Source organism: Corvus hawaiiensis, chromosome 6 (genome assembly GCF_020740725.1).
Source record: "Corvus hawaiiensis isolate bCorHaw1 chromosome 6, bCorHaw1.pri.cur, whole genome shotgun sequence".
NCBI classification, from domain to species: Eukaryota; Metazoa; Chordata; class Aves; order Passeriformes; family Corvidae; genus Corvus; species Corvus hawaiiensis.
The window spans coordinates 53,073,234-53,094,772 of NC_063218.1; the positions used below are offsets into that span (position 1 = coordinate 53,073,234).

At 49.1% G+C, this 21,539-nt stretch overlaps 1 protein-coding gene across 2 annotated transcripts; it reads right to left on the bottom strand.

The window, feature by feature from the left end:
* Positions 1-2,760: 2,760 nt before the first annotated feature.
* Positions 2,761-16,897, bottom strand: NRIP3 (nuclear receptor interacting protein 3). Of its 2 annotated transcripts, XM_048307718.1 has the most exons (7): positions 16,499-16,884; positions 10,001-10,180; positions 9,296-9,378; positions 6,632-6,771; positions 6,197-6,249; positions 5,997-6,094; positions 2,761-4,659 (listed from the first exon to the last, which is right to left on the bottom strand). In XM_048307718.1, exons 1-7 carry the CDS (start codon positions 16,859-16,861, stop codon positions 4,638-4,640), a joined length of 939 nt encoding a protein of 312 aa, XP_048163675.1. In that variant the 5' UTR covers positions 16,862-16,884; the 3' UTR covers positions 2,761-4,637. The 2 variants fall into 2 exon arrangements, with proteins under 2 accessions (XP_048163675.1, XP_048163676.1); XM_048307719.1 differs by lacking the exon at positions 10,001-10,180 and having other exon boundaries at positions 16,499-16,897.
* Between the last annotated feature and the right edge of the window lie 4,642 nt (positions 16,898-21,539).

A 21,539-nucleotide genomic window follows, 5' to 3' on the forward strand; every position in this document is an offset into this window, starting at 1 on the left:
CAGGCATCGATCCTGATGCACTCAAGAAGCAGAGAGAAAGTCCCTGTAGCTTCCCCCCCAGCTAGTTCTCCTGCTGCCGTGGCTTCCTGTTATTCCTAAACTCCCGATATTTTTAGGTTGTCGACTCTCTTCACACCCACTTTGGGAGCAATGAAATCTCATCCTGGGGAAGTGGTGGCAGCACCACTCTAGTAACAAAATCATTAAATCAATTGCCTTTGCAGCAAAGCCATCTCTGTTGAAATGTCAGTGATACCTGCAGTGTCATCTCCAGAGCCTGCAGCCCTTCATCAGCCGTGCGGTTGTTAACAGAGGAGGAGGAGGAGGAGACAAATTGGGTTACTGCCTGCAGTGCAGAGCCCATGGAAAAGAGGAATCTCATCTTAGGAAAAGGAGCAGACTTGTAGTTGATGGAAACCTGATACTTCACCTCCATCTATTAAGCAGCAGGTGATAAAGCAATACAGACCTCAACTGATGTTTGTCCCATAAAATAATTCCAGCAATATACAGCCCCAAGACAAATGTTTATACAGAAATAAGTCATCAAGTTATTTGCTTCTGAGATGTAAGAATTAGATTTGTTTTCACAATATGTTGAGCATCGTTTCATCATCAGTAATAGAAAAGCCCATAAAAAAGGACCTCCCTGGAGAGCTGTTAGATAACAGATTACCCTGGAGATAACTGTGAAGAAACACCCCAGCAGGTCTCATCTAATCAGCTGCTCTGCTGGTAGAGGTGATGAAAAGATGTTGGTGGATCTCAGCAGGATCCAAAACACATGTGAATGATTGCTGTAGGGTTACTCCTGGCAATGGCTTCTGACTTTCCACTCGGATCAGCAGCAAGTGCTGCTGCAGAGTGGGCAGCCCAGAAGGAGTTAATTAGCAAATGTGGTGGAAGGTGTTGGGGTTGTGGGCAGAACCCCACTGTGCAGCCCCAGGGTGCTCCTCCTCTGCTGCTGCCTGCCCACATGCCCTCAGGTGTGTTAGTTGCAATGAAGTACAGACATGCATTGAGAGCCTGACAGCCACTCTCCACCAGATCTCCAGGTCTCTACAATTTTCAGCGAGTGTTGATGCCTTACCCACATGGGCCGTCTTAATTGCAAGAACTCAATCATCAAGATCCTGCATGTTCCACCAGCTTTTGAAGCAACGGGCTCACCAAGGTTCTGTTTCATATCTTCTTTGTGTGCTTTGTCTCGGCTTTAGGCATGACCAAAATGAGGACAAGACATGGTCTTGGAGGGAGCAAAGGTGTTTTGTCCCGCCGCACTCTGCTGGCCACATGAGCACGAGGGACAGTGCTTTGGCCAAGGAGCAGCTGGCTTGATTTCCCTGAGGCTTCTTGGGAAGGGAGCTGTGCTTGCCCTCACCTGTGAGATGTTTGTGTGCAGCATGACAGCATTAACCAGCTGAATAAAACATTCAACAAAACCCTCTACCACCCCAGAGGCTTCTCATAATATCCTCTCACAGCTGTCTCTTTATCTCCTGAGTCCTCCTTATCTCAGATGGCTGCAGGCATTGCCCTCTTCTCTGCCCCAGCCACCTGGCAAGAGGCAGCAGGTCCCTCGGTTACAAGGCCTTCCTGCAAACTCACGTCAGGGAGAGGTTGCCAAAGGGGCTCAGGCACACACCAGTGCTGGAGAGGAGAAGGAGCAAGCACCCAGGGCTTGCTGAGCTGCTCTGCAGCACTCAGCTGCTGTACCATCTACCCCTGTGACCATGCAAGTGCTTGATGCAGGGATCTGGTATTACTTCCCATATTCTATAATCCCTCTGCACTGAGGTGAACGCCTGTCTGCTATAGCAGCTGTCCTGTCCTATAGAGATCCTGTTCACAGGAGCCAGCTCTGAAGGGCCACTAGCTCCAGGGCTAGCCCTACTCTGTGCAGAAGGGATGGAATTTTGCCCACTGATTTTCCATTTGCGTGTGCTGAGACTCTGCTCTCTAGCATCAGGAACAGTCTGAGCAAATCTAGAAACCTGTAGCAGCTCCAGGAAGCACGAGACATTGTTTTTGCCTGCACATTGATCCTTTTTTTTTTTTCCCCACTTCATTGCTGGAGCCTGGTTTCTTTCCATGCTCATAGAAAGTGCCAGCCCAGTGTTGAGGAGAGCCAGTTTTACTGGGCTTAGAGCATTGCTGCTCTACCAAAGGCTGTTGCTGTGGGATGTGGAGTGCGTGAAAGGATAACTTCTCATCAGTAAGACAGAGCTAGACTACTGCTGCAGCAGCCTAAAGCCCATCCAGGCAGAGACAGGAAGTCCCTAAATCCACATTCAAAGCTTTGGGGAAGACCCAGATCTCTGTGGTCACATGCCTCGCCTCTCTTGTGTCCTGGCCACTTTCTTTTCCCAGCTTTCCAGAGTTTCCAAAGGACTTTCATATCCACCTGCGCTGGCATTGTCCCAGCGAGCTCACCAAACACAGCATAAACACCAAAACAGCTTTCCAAAGTGTAAACCTGGAAACAGCAGGATCTCATACCTCCCTCGGGAGGGAGACACGTGGTGACAGAAGGCTGGGATTTCAAGTGCTCACCTTTACCCCAAGTGCTGTGTACCATTTAGCCTGCCCTGGTTAATTCATCTCCACTGCCACTCTCCCTCAGTTCAATGGCAATTCTCAACAGCATTTCCAAAAGCACTGTAGAGCCCCATCAGACTAAAGAGTGAAACAAACTCCTTTTCTTAACAGAGATGTGCACTGAAAACAAAAAAAAACCAGCATATCCAGCATGCAAGCAAATAAACAGCAATAACAGTGTAACTTTATTTGGATTTAATTTGACATTTAGCACAGTAATATGCACAGAAAGAAAAAAGTACCAAAGTACCAAACTCATAGCATATAAAATAATCAAATATATTTCATATTTAGTGAAATATTTCTACAACACATCAGTGGGACTACCGTGGGCAGCCCAACCTTGTAAATGTATATATATATATTTTTATATTTATAGCTGTTATAAAATATTGTATGTAGAGAAAGCACTGAAACTTATCACCAAAATAGAAAATAGCTCAAAATACAGATAGGTCAGGTTTGCTGGATATACCCAATACTGAAAAGAGGTTCAAACCCACTGCAGGAGATAAAGCTCCAGCTGAGATTCCCTGGCAGGCATGGGATGGTGGGAGTGGGCACACGCTGGATCAGCTGGCAGGAGTCTGGCTGCCGATGGCCATGAGGTGACAAAACTTTTTGATTCCCACCCAGAGCCATCAAGAAGCTTCCGAAGTGGGAATGCTGTCGGTGCTTGTGGCTGATGCCAGGGCCAAAGTGCTTTTGCTAAGCCAGAGCTACCAGAGCAGCTCCTGCTCCTGCAGCGCAAATAGATCCCTTAAGGATCCAGCTGCAGCAGGACTGGCCATCAGAGGATGCACAACATCACAAGGATATTATTCTGAATTTTAAAAATGCCTCTTCAGCAGATGACAGTGATTAATTCCTGTAAGGTTTTGGAAACATAAAGAGCTGCATTTGTGCGAGGCCAGGCTCCCCCAGGCAATAACGTATGGCATGGGCTAAGCAGCAACCCTGCTGCTCCAGGACAGTGACACCAAATGAAATGCTTGTCCTGGCAAAAACTCCCACCTCCCCTGAGGGTAATCAGGGGTTGTACTTAAAAACCCAGGCAATTTGCAGACAGATATAAAAAATATGGCATTTCTGGCAGCAGCACTGAAGTGCAGCTGGAGTCAATAACCTGCACCAGCCGTGGCCTGGGTGCTGCAGGGGCTTCAGGCTGGGTGCTGGCTGGGCAGGGATAGACACAGGTCCTGGTGGCAGGGGGAACCAAGGGCACTGCATCTGCTGCTTCCAGACAACACACTTTTGTGCTTGTTTTTTGCTTTTTGGCCCGGTGTAATGATTTATTTACTTGATGACCCCCACAGGAAGGCAGCCAAGACTGGCCCAGAGGATCCCTCCTCAGAGGGTTTTGAGCCCCAGCGCTGGTGCCAACCCCACACCAGGAGATCACCCTGGTAGCCCTCCCTAGCCCTGTTCCTATGCTTCTGCCACACCACTGCAGAGAAGCCTATAACCCATTAATAATTCTGCAACTACTCTTTCTCATCAAGCCAGCAGTTGCATCCCTAATTACATGGCAACAATACTATGCTAACAGGATGAGCTATAATTCCTAGGTAGTATTAACATTGTTATTTTACTCCGAGTAACTTCCTGGTAATGGCCATTTGAATGTGGCAATATTGATTAAGAGAATATAAATGCTTAGCTCCTGGAAAAATCATTAATAAAAGTCTCATTCTGATAGCCTCTAATCACAGCTAAGTACAATTACTCATATGAGGCCACTATAAAAAGTATTTTTCTCATCAGAAGGAATTAATAAGGTTTTCCCAACTGTTTGTAATAAAGAGTACACTATATAGAAAAGTCCAGAAAATAAGCACACGTTTGTTTCTCAAAATCCATAGATAAACATGACAATATCTCTAAATTACTGGCTACAAACAGGATTTCATTTAGCTCTACTCAAGCTGTAGCCTAGTATAAATGTTTTCAAAGCAGAGCGTTGCTGTTTCATCTGGAACAGCTGCACAGGATTTCTTTGATATCAAGCTCTTGTGTGGGGATGGTGTTTCAATTTCTCTTTATGCCTCCAAACTGCTGAAACTGGAAGGAAAAGACATTTAGTAAAACAGGCGTTTTTCACAGGGGAAAAAAAAAAAAAAAAAAAAAAAAGCAGCACAATTTGACTTTGAAAGCAGTACTAAGAAATAATTTATCACTGCAGTGGCGACAGAACCACGCTGCGTCTCTCGCATCTCTGTTTCAAAGGAGACAGGGAAACCAGCCTGTGGTCTGGCATGGCTCGGCACGGCTCCCCCACAGTGCTGTACCCGGCACTCCCTGGGCTCACACGCTGCACCAGGGCCATCGGCTGGCCCGGACACACGGCAGGTGGGCGAGCTGGACACAGAGCAGGCACACCTGCGCTCTCACCCTGAGTGCCCACACTAGCCCCACATCCCTCCTGCGCCCTCCAATGCCCATCGATACAACCGGCTGAGGGAGCTGTGCTCCTTCCCCCACCCCACTCGAGCTCGGCAGTGCCCAGCACAGAGGGTTGAGCTGCACGGGGCTGCAGGACATCCCAAATCCCTGTGGCTGGTCGCGACAGGCAGCTAAAGAAGATGCTGACCTACATCACCCACCAGACGCTCTTTCTTAAGCAGTGAGCAAACGCTTTTTAGGTTGCTCATCGCTGAGCAGCCACAAGCACTGCCTGCGGTGGCACAGAAGTGCAGACCCCCCCTGTCAGGCGCTCGGTGCCTGCCGGTTTCATGAGTCAGAGGCAGGAATCGGTGATACATCTCTTCTTCACAGCACTCAGCAAGAAAGAGCCCCGTGCAGTGCCTGGGAGGAGGAGGTTTGCCCTGCCTGCAGCCTGCTCGCCCGCAGAGCCAGCCACACTCATTTAGGAGGTGCAGCACATCTTTATCTTTCTTTAGGGAGATAAGGCTGGAAAAATCTGGGACACCAGGAAGAGCTGGAAGGAGGGCTGCTGGGGTAATGCAGGGAGAAGTGGCAACACCGTTATCTCCAGACAGGATCTCTCTCTCAAACATTCATGTGGGTTTGTCAGCCTTGCTTCATAAATATTTTCCAGACAAAGGTTTGTTTGTGAACACTGTCAAAGCAGGGCTCAAGGAGTCTTCTTAGTGACCTCCAAAAAGTACATTTCCTAAGGCATTCCCCTGTGAGTGTCTTTTCAGACACCCGCTTTGATGTACAATATTTACTAGAAAAAAAACAGTAAAAGCTGACAAGGGCTGCCGAAAAAGCTCTGTTTCAAAATTTTATGAGCTGATGAAAACGACTTCTGCCGGGGTCATTGACCTCTCACTCGCCTCCAGCAAAGGGTCTGGCAGCTCCTGTCTGGCCCTGCCAGGGGGCCCTGCCACCAGGCTGAGGGATAGACATGCAGCTCACCTCCCCAGACTACTTACTGCTCTCCTGCCTCAGCACTGTCAATGCCCACAAACGGGATTTCTTCCCTGTCCATCTGCCCCAGAACAAGGTGGTGCTTCTCCATGTTTATGACACACTGTAGAGAATAAATGCCTCTAGGTGAGAGGGAAAACTGCAATTCAGAGTGGTCCCAGCTCCCCCACCAGCACAGGTAAGCATCCTGCTGGAAAACCCCTACCTTCAGAGACTTCAGTGTCTGCAGCCCAAGGGAGAAGGGTTGCTCGTTTTCTTCTGAAAAAAACAGGACAGTTCAGATTTATACATTCAAAATGCCCTCCTGTGCTTTTTGTCAGTGACTCCATCCTTCCTTCCTTCGTGGTTGTTCTACTAAACAAAACCCTATTTATAAAGGGACTGACTCCAGAGGAGAACAGGAGGGTACAGGATGGCAGGAGAGCAGGCGGGTGTGCCTGTAGGGACATGCAGGAGTCGCTCTATCAGCATGACAAAGCTAAGCCTCCTGAACACCTCCTCTCCCCTTCCTCTGAGGGGCCAAACAAGAACTTATTATATTTTAATTTTAACATCTTCCTAAAGCTTTATTTTTGTCCTGCTGGGGTGAGAGGAATTAGACCCCAGCCCGTAGTGGAGGAGCAGAGGGTTATACACTCACCCACGACGAGGGCAGCGCACTCCACGGGGACCGCTCCCACTGTGAGGGACAGACACTCTATCTGGCCTATGGCTCTGACCTTGTTCGGCAACGAAACCATCTCGTCTTCGACAGGGAGTGCTTTGAGATGCTCCTTTAACCTGTGCATTGAAAACACCCCTAACATCAGATGGCCATGGCTTGGCTGTTCCAGCAAGGAGCAAACGGTGTTTGGAGGGTGCGTACGCCTGAAGTGCTCTTAGCCTTGCTCATTTACCACGCTGTTATTGGAAAGCTGCTTCCCTGGCAGGTTCTCTGTGGATGCTCTGCAGGCAGCCAGCAGCCCACACCCACATCAGACCACAGCAGGACCCACAGTGCAGCCCTGGGGCTGCCCCAAGCACAGCTCTGTACTGGATTTTGGCTTTACCTGAGGAATCTTTTTCCTACATTTCCTCGAGGCTTGGGGAATACAAAATTGCTTCTAAGGCAGTGTGGGTGTAAGGAAGGGGTAGTTCACTCCAGCTTCCACGAGTGGCGCTGACACTGTGTCCCCATGGAATCACAGAGATGTTGAGGTTGGAACAGACCTCTAAGACCATTGAGTCCAACTGTTAACCCAGCACTGCCAAGGTCACCACTAAACTCTGTCCCCAAATGCCACACCCACACATATTTTGAACATTCCTAGGCATGGTGATGCCAACCACTTCGCTAAGCAGCTTGTTCCAAGGCCTGACCATCCTTTCAGTGAAGAAATTTTTCCTGATATCCAAACTAAAGCCCACATGGCACAACCTGAGACCACTTCCTCTGGTCCTGTCACTCATTACATCACTCGAGCCTCCTTTCAGGTAGTTGTAGAGAGTAATAAGGTACCCCCTGAGTCCCCTTTTGTCCATGCTGAACATGGCTCACATCCAGGGCAGCCCAATCAGGTTGTTAGTTTGTTAGGCACTGCTGCTGGATTTGTTCAGAGGAAATGGGGACAGATCAATCACATCAGCCCAAAGAAAAGAAAACAAGGATGTCAGAGATACTTCTGTCAGAGGTACAGCTTCTAACTACACCAGTCTGACAATACTAATTAATTATTTAGCTTCAGTTTCTCTTTTAAAGTGAACAAGAATCTAATGGAAAGGCCGTTTGAGGTGCTGATCTCTCCCTTGGATAAAAGCTGTATCAATTTTCAGCTATTTGAGGTACCTTTCTGCTGAGCCGCATTGCAGCAGTGCGTGTGTGTGTGTCTGTCTGTCCATCTGTCCTGGGGGGACCAGCCCCCTCAGAGGCCCCAGGACTGAGGTGGGCATTGCCCACACCATTTAACACAGGTACAAGGACCAGGAGGGTAGCAGAGAGAAGGAGCTGGATCCCCTCTGCTTCTTTCTTGGAGTCTGGCCCTAAAAACCAGTGGGAACATATCACTGAGAAGTTTAGGAGTTCCTTGGCCACCTCCTGCACCTCCTACAGCTCCACAGGGGATTTCTCATGCTGGCAACCTGTGAGCCTACTCTGCTGCTTCCCTCAGAGCGAGGGGGAGAGAGTGACTGGCATCCTGACAAGACACAAAAAGATTTTTGAAAAAGAAGGGAGGAATTGAGCCTGAGCATCAGCCACATATGTGCTGTTTTGAGTCCTCTGAGACCTGGGCACCAGAAACAGGCTCTAACCTCTTTCTTCAGTGCTCTTTGAAGGACAGGGCTGCTGCAGCAGAGCAGTGCTGTGAGAACTGCACCGGACACATGTAAGTAACACAGGGAGCAGAGGAACTGTCCCAGGCCATGATATCCCTCCAAATGCCATCCTGTGGCCATCCTAAGCTTGGCTGAGCTGCTCCACAGATTGGGACAAGGCTGTAGTAAGCCCAGCCACCTTCCAGTCACTAAACACTGTTCAGCAAATAAGTAATTAATATTAGGACAGGAACAGGCACCATTCATTCAGGGCCATGCAGTAGTGCTCAAGGAAAAGGTGTAATTTTTTTTTTTTCATAATTACTGCAAAAAAAAGCAGTGACTCCATGGGAATAAAGTGCCAAAACCTCCTTGATATCCTGTGAGCTGATGCCTGGTCCTGTTTCTCAGAGACGAGTGAGTTTTGCTGCAAATGGCTGTCAGTCACCTCTCCAACAATCCATAAATACATTTCCTTTTCCTTTAACCAGGAGAAATTCGTAATTGGGAGCAGCATCGGAGACCCAGTTCTGAGAACATGCATGCACACAGCTCCTTTACACTCGGTGCTGGGCCAGCAGTGCTGCAGCCTCTGGTGGGGGCATGTCCAGCAGCCTGGTCCCTGCCCTGCCACAGGAGCCTGCAGTGCTGGGCTGGGCTGCAGCCCCACGCCTGCCCTGGGGACACAGAAGGCTGGGAAAGGTTCAGCTGTCTCGTGAGGCACTGAGTGACAAGCAGGCAGTGAACAAATACAAATGCATCCAACCGTCTGAAGAGGTTCCCTCAGAGGTGAATAGGGTGGTACCAGTGGTTTCCTATTCCATCTCTCAGCCGTTTAAGATTGGGATGGGATTTGGTTGTACCAGGAGGTTCAGGGGCTTACCCAGTCACAGCCCAAAGCACTCCCTTCTAGAATGACCATCACTGACATGAGCAAAGCCCCAGCCCCAAGACAGTGCCTGTGCTGCCAGGTGCCATGCTCCTACAAAACAGAAATCAGCTGGATATTTACCCCAGCCTGTCCAGGCAGGCAGATGACATGAGGTTGTGCTGTGAGCCGGTGTCCACCACAGCCTTCAGCTCCTTCCCCGCACACTGCAAGAGCAAGAAGAGATGGGAAATGATGTGTGGGGCGCAGGATGAGCACAGAGTGTCCAGGATCTCTGGTCCCCTTGAACTCTCCTCATGCCAGTTCGTCCCTGCTCCCCTGCATGCTCAGATGCATGTAGGGTCCTGAGCCCTTCCTCGCTCATTTGCCACTGCAGAGAGCAGATGGGGCAGCCCCAGGCAGGGGAGAATATTGTGGAGAGTGGGAAATACAAAAGAGCATGGGGCTAAGGAAGAGAAATGTGAAATAACCCTTGGGCAAAGAAAATAGGGATGGCACTTGAGGAAAACAAGCAGGCTGTGAGCACAAGGATTTGCCATGGATAATTACACCTCAGCATTTCAGCAGGCTGCCCCAGCCTAGCTACCCCCTCTGCCCTGATGTGTGGGGGAAGACATCCATAAGACCAGTTTTCACTATGGTTCCCAGGTGGGCATCTCTGCCACAGCAGCCTGGAGCTGCAGAGGGAGTGCATCCACACAGCCATGACAACCCTGCGGGAGCACAACCCTAACTGGGAAACATGGAGAATGAGAGCACAGCCTGAGACTGTGAGAAATAAAATCTGCAGGGAAAAAACATCACAAAAGGCTGTGGAGGGACTATTACCTGGCAGCTCACCGCTATGAGCTCTTCATCCTCCATTTTCCCTGAGCTGCCCAGTTTGGTTTGGTTCAGCTTGTTGATCTGTGATGAGAGGTCGCCCTTTGGAGACCAGCTGCCTCGGCTGCCTCGTAACTTGGATAAGTTTGTCTCCATCAGGCGCTTTTGCAGGATGTTATGCGGTTGCTTTGAGAAAGAACACACACAGAAGAGCAGGGTGAAGCCAGAGGAAAGCCACACAGGGGCCTGTGTCACCAGACTGCCTGTGGTGCCCATGGGCCAGTGCTGCTCTCGTGGGAGGGATGCCCTAAACTCACTCTCCCTGATTCCCAGACTACAAGTACTCTTCCTGGCTAGCTCTGGCTTACCTGGCTTTCACTAGAGAGCTACTTGGTATTGCAAAGGGAATAATACTTTCAATATATTAACCAGACTTTGGAGGGATGCCTTTCTTTTACCAAACTCAAGATTTGATTGCCTATAGGAATCCAAACAAGTCTGGCCTTTTCAAGCTGCTGTTTCATCCATAAATGCCTTCATCTCTTGATATTGGGAATTCTGTAGTGATGTGAAAAATTCAGATGTAACAAATTGCCTTTCCAATGACATTCACCACCTAAGTATGAAGAAGGTCTAAAATTGCCCTGTGTGTCTCTTCCCCCATATTTTTATTTAGTTGCTAAGGGTGGGTAAATGGGACCAATCCTGAGTGCCATACCACATGAGGAACGGGAGAGGAGGGGAAGAGGTAAGTTGGTCTGAGGTAGGCAGGTATTCTCCCAGGAATTCCCAACACTTCTCTCTTTCTCTGTCATTTCCTTCTGTTCTGGGAGAAGCATGTTGCCTCTCAAGATCTCCCCCAACCTCTTTCCCAAAAGCCTTTTTACATTTAATGTTCATCACAGATGGATGCACATACTCTGCTGGAGGTGAAATGACTCTGCCTGATTATTTGCTCATTTCTCTGCCTGGCTAATCTGCCTCTCCTTCTGATTTTAATTTGTCCATGGTGAGACATTCTTACTGGCTTATTCCTGAATTTTTGCATTCACATTAAATAAGCCTGTGTGTCTGCAGAGACATCTGAACCAGCAAACGTCCTCATCCCAAGGGAATATCAGAGTCAGGATAACGTTGAAAACCTTGGGCCATGGCTCCCCGAGCTGGCCAGTGCCCACCCTTGTGCACAGCATGTTAAGTAACACCACTTACACAAGGCTAATGCAACCTGGCATCATCCTAAAATAACTGCAGCCACGTTGGCACTTAAGATCCTGCTGTGGGCACAACGTGGCCAGTGGAGCTGGACCTGACTGATGGGATGGGGCAGCTGCAGCCAGCACCGGTGGTCACTGGGACATATCAGCTCCTTGCGTCCCCACTTTCCACTGTTCTTATTTCTGCTACTTGAAAGAAAATCCCATGGCCATTTTGGGTTGCAGGTGCTGTGTCTGACCAGCACACTACAGAGCATGTCCTGTGTACAGGCAGTGACACAGCCACACTTCTGATGGAGAGGAATCAGATCTGACATTGTGCTGCCTTCCCAGTGAGGCCAAACAGCTGAAACCAGCACTATTTAACTGGGTTAAAGGCAGGCAGACTGGCTGCACTGGTACTGGACCCTGTGTGGAGGGACAAGCAGATCAGTTTGGAAGGGAGGACTCCCTTGTATGAGGCATAAGGTGTAGGTGCACAGTCAGCACAGTGATCACCTCCAGCATTCCTCACCAGAGAAAAATGCAAGCCAGGGTTTTCTGACGGTGGATGGGACGTCCTTTTTACCCTTTATGTTTGACTGCAGCTCAGGAACACAGCTGGAATTCTTCACATCTTTTAAAAACAACAAGAGAGGGGATAGGGGAGTGTAGAAGTAGATAGGTGAAGTTCACCCAGCTGGCCAGAAGACAGCCCATCACGCAGTGGTCACCTCCTTGTGTCCAGTCCCACTCAGGCAGGACCAACAGAAATTTCTGAGTGGCATCATCCAGGACAGTCTGGATGCTCTTCTGATCTGCCTGGCCTCAATCTGCAACTCACTCCTCATGGCTATTTTAACTGTCATCTACCCTTGAATTCAACATAAATTGCTTTAACTACATGTTCTCCCATGGATAGTTAATCAGTAACATACTTGGGTTTTCTCAGACCCTGGTTTTATGAATCCTATGCAGGATGCATCACCAAAAGGAAAAAAATCCACCACTCAGTGAATACAAGTTACCAGCACAAATGGGATTGTCTTTTGTTGACACTTGCCCTTCTGAAAACCACAGCAAATCCTGCCTCTGAGGGGACGAATATTCCTTGTGGTGTGCTCCAATACAGCAACAATCTGTCAGGAGGGGGCTGAAAAGGTTCCCTGCAGCACCATCCTGTCTCAGGCTATTAATTAGTTTGCTTTGACTTGGATTTCCCTTGACTCTTGTGTGCAACAGAGTGAGAGATGTTAGTCATGGAGATGACTCAAGTGATGGATACATACTTGGTAAAGGGATAATGTGCCTGGGGACATTTGCAAATACACATTTTGCAGGCAAACTGCAAGCAGACCATGTCTGGGAGGGAGAGGGGGAATATCTCCTCCTGACAGCAGTGGGGAAGGCAGCTGTGTTCTCCCTCCAGTGTGGGCCTGGCAGTGTTTGAAGGAACCCAGATTACTTGGTACAATATTCCTTTGCATTGCACAAAACTGTTGAAAGTTTAATAAAAACATAAAATGTTACATTTCATTGTGTCATTGAAAAAATAATTTTCCTGGTATCATTCACACTATATAAATACAAATCAGGATTTCCAAGCCTGAGACCTTGCAAAAACCCATGATGCCCTAAAAATGTCACAGTAGAAACCTAAAGAAGTGAGCAGAGACACCCTCTGTTGCTGAAGTTATTTACCACTCACTGTCAAAAGCACAAATAATTCTGCCCAGCTTTGTTCCTCTCTGATTTATAAGCAAGTGCATTGCTGCAGCTTGTAGTATTCATTTCTCTGGGAGGTTTCCCTCTATTTTGGCTTCTACATCTGGGGATAGATAACCAGACCCATCAACAATTTCACTCAGGTGGAGGTGAAAGTCAGGGAAGACACCAGCTCCCCTCCTCCATAAACCCATCTCAGGTTTGCCCTCTCTTCTGTGCCTAGAGAGTAGAGAAAAAAAAAAAAGTTTTAATGCATCAACAGATCTCATCCCAAGAAATAATCAATTTCTCTGTCTTCTTACCATCCTTCGTCCAAATTCACATCTTCTACCAGCATCCTGTGCTGTCAGCCCCTCTATTAGGGTGAAGAGGTGGGACAAGAGCCCTCCCTGCACCCCTGCATGCCCAGGCAGCAGCCAGGTCTCTGGGCAAGGCAGTGCATGCAACATTAGAGCTTTTTGCATTGCAGGCAGGACACCCCAAACTCTGGGGTGGGCACAGCAGGAGAGTGAGGACACCCAAATGCAGCCCCAGCTTCCCATAGCCGGGGCAATTTATGGAGTGGCACAGGGCACCCAGGGCTTCTCTGAGGGTGCCCAGGGGAGGTCTGAGGGCATGATGGAAAGGGGAAACGCTTTTGTTGCTGTTGCTGGTGTTTGTTACTATTTATAACTCTGTTTCCCAGCTTGTAAAGCGATGAGGGACTGTATCAGGCAAAGCTGCTCCAAACTGGACTGGGGGCTCTCGGGGCAAGGGAGAAGTGTCAGAGCACCAGGAGGGGCTGCAAGAGCCAGCACACCCTGTTCAGGCTGGGAAAGGGGTCATGGTTACCCTGTCAGGGAGCCCACATCCCAGCTAAAGACCATCTTGTGCCAATTTTCTGGGCTTCAGGAAAGAGGCTATATGAGGGCAGAGTCATCAAAACAAAGCCATTTCTGTTCTCTACATCCAGCCCTACATTTGCCAAACTCAGTGTATGCTTTTCTATAGCTTGGTCTCATAATGGACAGAGTACATAAAGGGAGTGAGGAGCTGGAGTTCGGTCTGGGCCAGAGTAATTCACTGGAAATGATGAGAGCTTTGAAATGGATGATTACAACAAGTATTTATCAGTTCTGCCTGTGCACAGCATCACTGGCAGAGCTGCTTCAGGAGCTGAGTAATGCCACACAGACTGGGGGATGCCAGCACACCCACCCTGCTGACCTGCTGCTGCTTCGCTGCGCACAGCACCCCCTGCTCTTTGGTCAAAAGGAAGGGGATTTCTCCCCAAAACTGGAATGCTTGCTGCCAGCTGCCACAGTGACAGACAGGATCTGTTCTCACCACCTGTCGCCATCTCTGAGGAGCTGTTCCCTCCTCTCTGCTCCTGCCAAGGCTGCTGGAAAACCCCCGCGGGAAACCCTGCATTAATAATGCTGGGCACGTCAGAAGCCCCTCCGCCCACATCACCACAGCTGCCACGCAGCTTTGGGCACAAAAACGTGCTGCTTTGTGAGGAGGTGCACAATTATTCCCAAGGAAGCTGTGCAAATACCTTGGGCCAAGATCTCTGATGCCCTGGGCCTCCTGACCATGCAGCTCAGCCCCTCTGGGCTTCTCAATTTGGGGCCACGCCAAGGCAGAGTCCCATATTTTGGAGGGTCTCCAGTCTCAGCGATGCACAATCTACTGCTCCTCCTGGGGACATCTCTTGTGACATCCCAGCAGCCACAGCAGTGGGGACACACAGTGTGTCCTGTCACAGAAATTCCCTCTCCCACCCCAGCTGTGTGAGGGGTGAGTGTGGCAGCATCGTTTCTCTGTAACACAACCCAGGGACACACCTCTGAAATTCATGGACTCTCTTGTGGGACTGTGGGATGGGCCTGAGCACCTGCCAGTGCTCTCACTGTGGGGACTCCCCATACACCCCACGAGGCAGGAGGCTGTGGCCAAGGGAGCCCTGGCCACAGGTGCCCACTGCGCCATCACACCCTGCTGTGGCGTGGGGACAAGCGGGTTTTGCCACGGGGTGGCCCACACCAGCTGGGTTCTCACCCCATCCCCAGCCAGAGACCCACCCCAGCCAGGGTAGCCAGACGAGCATCTCACCTCTGCCATATGCACCTTCTTTTTGTTCTTGGAGGGCACTGGGAGCTGTGGACCTCCCCAGGGCTTTGGCATATCCCTGGAGAGAGGTCCCCATGCAGATCCTCCTTGCAGGGGCTGTGATGCTGCAGCCACAGCACGGGAGCAGGGAGGACACCTCGAGTGACATCTCTGTGTCCAAGGTGGTGACGAGGAGCCCCATGCTCTGTCCCTGCTGCTGCTGCAAAACCTGGACCTCGCTGTGCAGGGCAAAGGGCTTCAGTGCTCAGTGCCCCTGGCTCCTGCTGCCTGTTGCTTCTTATCTGGGCAGAGCAGAACCCACATCAGGGACTCAGCCCCGCATGCTGGGGGTCACTGAACCACAAATTGTCATTTAGACTCTGCTGACAGCAGTAATAATAACACCATCACTCCCTGAAAGGCATTTCAGCTCCCTGCTGGAGAGCTGCAATTCAGTGGTGACTGGGAAAGCTCTTTCTGAGCCCTTTCCTGGGCAGGAGCTTCACTTCCTACAATTGCAAAACACTCGGGATATCAAAAAAAACCATCTCCATGTGCACTGCAGAGAACAGCCAACTCATTCCACTTGTCTCAGGCAGGCAGAGCCAAGCACAACCCAGGCGAGCAGGAAGGCTCTGACAGAACAAAACTACGCCACTAAAAATAAAAAGATTGACTTTGTTTTTCAACAAAACCCATTATCAAGCACTGAAAAAAAGCAGCTATTGTTTTGCAAGGTGCAAGAATTTTGCAACAGTTGGGCAAGAAAAGCTAGATGAGCTTTCCCTGGTAGGTATGCTTCCTAAATTTTACTCCTTAAGTCAGAACTTTCAATGTTACATTGAAGCATCCTTTCTCAGTAGAGAAAGCTCAAATATTTATAGAGTATTTAGAAATGCTCTCCTGCCCCCAGACATGACGACTAATAAATACCAAGTACAGGACCACATCGATCACTGTATATGTAAATATTTTAAACCTAACATTATGTCTCTTCGGTTTTAAAAAACCCCATATTTGCATAAGCCTTTATTGAAGCGTGATCTTGACAGTTTTATATTTTGAAATACCAGTGACTATACTTTACTGAATATTTATGATTATGTGTTGTGTGTATATACACACCACAGGCAAACATGGGTGTATATATGCATTGTATGAAGCCATTTTGACTTACCCTGACCCAGAGAGGAATTTTGTACTGAAAACAGTATGCCATTTTCATACAAAAGTAAAAATAAAAATTTAAAAATTTAAATTCTATTAACTCTGGGTGCCAGGCATGTAAAAATCACCTACTAGAAGAAAACAACTGTGGTTATAACTAATATCATATTTCTACTCCCTTCCTTTTACATACAAAAGTCCTATTTTTTACAAGTTGGTTTCCACACACAACCAACTTCTCCTAAGAGAAAAACAGCGTGAAAAAAGAAATAGACACTCCCCTACCAGCTTAAGTCTCCTTCCAGTAAACACAATAGAGCCTTACGGTATCTTTCGAAGTGCCCAGCTTCTTCAGCCCATCCAGAGGGAGGAGATCTGCGGAATCCTTGTGAATAAACTGAACCGCCTGCTTCATCCTCCTCTGCTGGCGGAGAGACGCCGCTTCCCTTATCTCCACTTCTTTCCTGCTCGGCTCTGTCAGGATCCCCGAATAAAACATCTCTCCGCCCGTGAGTGGCTCTCTCCTTGAAGATGCGCGTCTCGGGGAGCTGCGACGGGGGGATGCTCTGTCGCCTGCGCTTTGTAGTCGGAGCCTGGTGACGTGAGGAGGGCGGCAGGTACCTCGGCCGGAGGGGATGGGCACCCACAGCGGCGGGGGAGCTCGGGCTGCTCCGAGGGGATAGCACATCGCTGCCTTTCCTCCCCGCTTGCTCTCCCGGCAGCACGGTTAGCCACAGGCATTCCACGGCTCTCAAAGCCCTCACGGACAGAAGAGAGCACCGGAGCAGCGGCACGGGGCTTTGAGAGCCGCACACAGCCCCGGGAGCCAGCGCTCTCCTGGCCAGCCCCGGCAGGCACAGCTGGATTGCCCCGCATGGGGAACGGAGGTGTCCCCACAGGCGACACTGCCCGGCCCCCGTGTGCTCCTGGGGGCTGCTCCCACCCGGGCCGGGGTCACGCAGTCCCACACGGACTGTGCAGCTGGCCATGGGGAGGTTTGGTGCCTTCTGCTCAAGGCAGGTTCAGGATGCCCCTGGTCTCACCAGAACATTGCCAGCACCGATCTGGATCATCAGTGTCCACTCAAGTGCCCAGGAAAACTGCCACAAAAGTTGTCCCAGCCAAACTGGGGCACCTTAAATGCGGTTTTACACAGGGTTTCTGTACCCATCAAATGTCCAAGTACAGCACAATTTGACTAATCACTAACACCAACACAACTGATTGTTAATCAGAGCAAAACTTGGCAAACCAGCTATAGGTTTGCAGCTTTCTTGCTGCTTGTCTAATGATCCAGATGTTGCTGGATCTAGTTACTTACCTCTGATCCCAGACAATGCTAGGAGACGTGTTAGAGGATGAGGATGCTGGCATTACCTTGGCTGTCCAGAGACATCCTTTGTTCTTCACAGGCTGCTCTAAGCTTCCAAGAAGCAAAATCCTTTTTCCTGGGGCTGGGCTGTCCTTTAACTTGTTTTACTTCAGCATGAACAAAGTCTCCAGTAAAATTCCTCTACCTCTTTCCATTAAAGTGTACAACATGAACTAACACACATGAACAAACTTAATAGACTTCCATGCTATAAAGACTGATTAATGTAATAGTTAGAGAAGAGAATTTTCTTAGCAGGACTCACAGCACACTTGGGTTTCTTTCGCTGCAAAAGCAAGTGGGGGCAGCAGGTGCTTCCCTGAGCTTTCTGCTTTCCAAGTAGCTTATTGCATAGAATAGGTGCAGAAAAAATGCAGCTCTGCCTCAGAGAGACAGTACAGATCCACATGGGTTTGGCTCTTGTTAAACTCAGAGAGACCTTCAATGTGCTAGGCAAACCACAAGAAAAGCAGAGCTTAGCCCAGGATTTATTCCAAGACAGACTTCCAGGACACTTTTACCTTCATGAGGAGCTGGGACTCTGATTCTGCTTTGCTGTCACCCACCAACAGAGCCTGGACTCCCACTTTCTGCTCACCAAGACACAACTGGCACCCTGCAGCCCCTGCTCCTGGCCTGGGGAGTATGGCTGGTACAGGGCAGGGCTGATACCAGAACTTACATATCTGAGCTCTGCAGCCAAGGACAGACCATGTATGTTCAGCCCCTCCTCATGTGACCTGGGAGAGAGGAGGGAAAAAAATCAGATGCTGAGGCAGAATGCCATAAAACCTAAGCCTGTTATTTCACAGCCTCACATGAGCCAGCCCAGCTCAGTCAATGTGTCAGCCCACAGAAGGATAACAGGGCTGACAGTCTAAAGGGAGATATAATTTTTATTCCCTGTGCTGACTCAGCTCATTACATGACAGGACTATTGTTCCACTCTGGGCACACATGGCCGGGAGGATAAAAGCACCTTATTTTTCTCCTTGGGAGCTATTTGGCACTTTTCCAGCTGATTAAATAAAGATACATGACTGCATCGATGCCCTCCCAAAGGCAAGGAGGAAGCAAAAGGGCTGCCACTGAAACCAGGAGGCAATTTTTAGTATAAAAACTCCCCAGAGTAGCAGCACTCTGCCCAGTGTATTAACAAATGTCCAGTCAGCTCTGGCTTATTTCAAGAGTAAAGCTGCAAGCACAGGTGAAGCATGGAAAGCCCTCTCACACTGCAGCTCCAAGGCTGCAGCCTGTGTTTCCATTCAGCACACAAGCATTTTGTCTGAGCCCTGCAATTTCACTTCTGCTATATGTTACAAACGCACTTTGTGCCAACAGCTCCCAAGAAAATCTGCTCAATGCTCAAGAGTAACATATGAGACAAAGGCCTAACTCCTCTCTTGATTTTTAATCCTGAGAAAGAGGAAAGGGGAAGAAGCAGTAAGTCATCTGCTCAAACTACGCCGGACCCACACTGACAGAGAGGCTCAGTTCGGACAGCTCAGACCCAGGGGTTAAGTTGGTTACCTGGTTAAATCACTTGTTTGCAACAGATTAGCCAGTGGTATTTCACCCCCTCCCCATACAATGTACCTAAATGGGGAACGTTTCCGAAAAATCCCCCTCCTCTCACCAGAGACAGGCCTGTGCATGACCACTGTCCCTCACTCAGGAAAAGCTCCGAGGGGCAAAATCACTTTTCCTGCTCTTTCCCGCTTCCAGAGCAGCACAGAATGTTCCTCTGCACCTCTGTGTGACATCAAGTCCGATGTCCAAAAGAGGCTTCACGGGGCTGTGATGGAGAAAACCCCTGCAGCCAGGGTCTGGCCCTGCCCTCCAGGACAGGCTGGCTCTGCCAGGAAGCCGAGGTGGCACCGTGGCAGGCACGGTGCAGGACCCCGGAGGCTGGCGGCTCCGCCAGGTACCAGCAGAGCTGCCGCAGGTTTGGAACGGGCTCTGTCCCGTGCCCGCGGCAGCTTCTCCAGAGATTTTCTGCTGGCCCAGCGAAGTCCTCGGTGTCCAAACCCACCGCAAAGAGCGAACAGAGGGAAAGCGTGCTTTCCCTGGCCTTTCCAAAGTGCCCTTTGGCATCACAGCTGGGGACAGGGAAGGCAGCACCACAGGGCAGCATGAGTGCCCTAGGAGGGAAGGGAGAGGACGCGCAGCTTTGATAATCTTATCAGCCACCCTACAGGGCAGACAAAGCGACACCGGCACAGCCTTCCAAATGCAATTTGCTTCACCTGTGGTGGTTATACCCCTATTTACAGCCGGTTGGTACTGCTCAGTCTCCAGTCACGCCTGCAGCTTAATCAGCGTGAGGGAAGAGGAGCTGCGGACTTTCGTTCACACCCCCATTCCATCTCCTCTCCCGGTGAGGAGGAAAGCAGCAGCAGGCAACCCAGGAAGTGGGTCGGTCCTTTTTTTTTTTTTTTTTTTTTAATCTCCTTTTCTTTGATTTCTCATCTTTCCCTAAAAAGAAGTGATTTGTTAGTGGCTGCCATATCCTGAAGAAATGCAGAGATGCCCCAGAAAACTCTGAAGAAAGCACAGAGTGGTATAATTTAACAGAAAGAGAAGCAGGCAGTAGGTGCAAAAGGAATAATTTGCTCAGCACGAAGAGAAAATTTTAGAGAATCCATTTCCACAGAAAAGACTATGAAGATCTTAAGAAAACAAAATCACAATAATTGATGTATTAAAATAAGCTTTCTGTCCATCCGTGCAATAGTAAGGGTCAGTTCTAGCGTAATCAGGAAAAAACCTGGAAAAATAGGGAGACGACAAACCAGTCATTTTCTAAAAATGTTGGATACAAAAATCCAGAAGGATTTACTGAGCTACCTAATTATCATTTGTGGCAAGACAAACCCTATGGATAGAGCTGGAGAAATCCTCTAACAAACAAAAATAGAGCCAGGTTGAGATTCCTGAGAAATGTGGCCCAGTCTGTCCAGTAACCCCACACTCACCTCCTTTGTTTCCAGTGCTGACCAAGGGAAAGGATCTCCTGGGCTGGGATATGGGCCCCATCACAGGCACAGACAACTGTTCCCAGGGCATCTCTCTGTGTTTATCCTGGGTGCAGCTCCAACCTCCTTCCCCTGTGTGTGTTCTGTGCAGTGCCTGGGCTGGTGGCATCAAGCACGAAGCAGAGGCACGGATGACACTGGGAGAGGAATCAGACATTGCACAGCTCCTCCCAGGAGACTGAACTGAGTTTATCTGTCTGGTTCTCTTCATACACAGAGGCAACAGGTGGATGAGAGTTTCAGGAACACAAAAGCCGCACATAGCAAAACAAGAGATTAAAATGACAAGTCTTGCAAGAGCTCCCTTACCTTTATTTCCCCTTTTTAAAAGAGGCTGAAACATGAGGAGAGCTGTTTTTCTTCAAAACAGGAGGAAATGGCGTATGTAGAGGGCAGGTGATGTTTCTCCCCAGCATGTACCCACACCAGCCTCTGTTTATTATGTGCAACAGCAAAATTATTTCGGTGTAAAATTTTCAAAATTATTAATTTGAAGAAATATTAATACATGCTAGTTCTCACCTTCCCGTATGTATGTTAGAGCTGAACAGCAAATATTTATTTTGAAGTAATCTACATGTATATTCGAAGTGCCAACCATAACTACATCACTCAGACTTCCCAAACCTCTGGGGATTTTACTTCTCCTGTCCTGCAAAAGGCAGCTTGTGTGCTGAAGGCTTCCTCTGCTGCTGGGGCATTCCAAGCCCCATAAATTTTACATTCAGGTCATTAAATATATAGGAGGGATCTTGTTAAGGCTAAACCAGGGCGAGTCACTTCACACTACACAAACACAGTTTTCTCGCTCCGTTCTAACTTTCCAGACGCCTGACATCTGGAGACCAAGGAGGAGCAGGGCAGGACACGCAGGAATGCCCTGCTGCTCGGGATTCCTGAGCTCTGAAAGCCAGGAGGAAGAGGGCGCTGCTCTTCTTCCCATCAGGTTCTCTGTCAGT

Bases quoted from the DNA above. Each gene is read 5' to 3' on its own strand.
- NRIP3 (XM_048307718.1), bottom strand. From the start codon at position 16,861: ATGTGCTATCCCCTCGGAGCAGCCCGAGCTCCCCCGCCGCTGTGGGTG. The intron at 6,250-6,631 runs GTGAGTGTATAA...TGTTTTTTTCAG, and splicing joins GTGCGCTGCCCTCGTCGTGG to AAGAAAACGAGCAACCCTTC. The intron at 6,095-6,196 runs GTAGGGGTTTTC...TATTCTCTACAG, and splicing joins AGACACTGAAGTCTCTGAAG to TGTGTCATAAACATGGAGAA.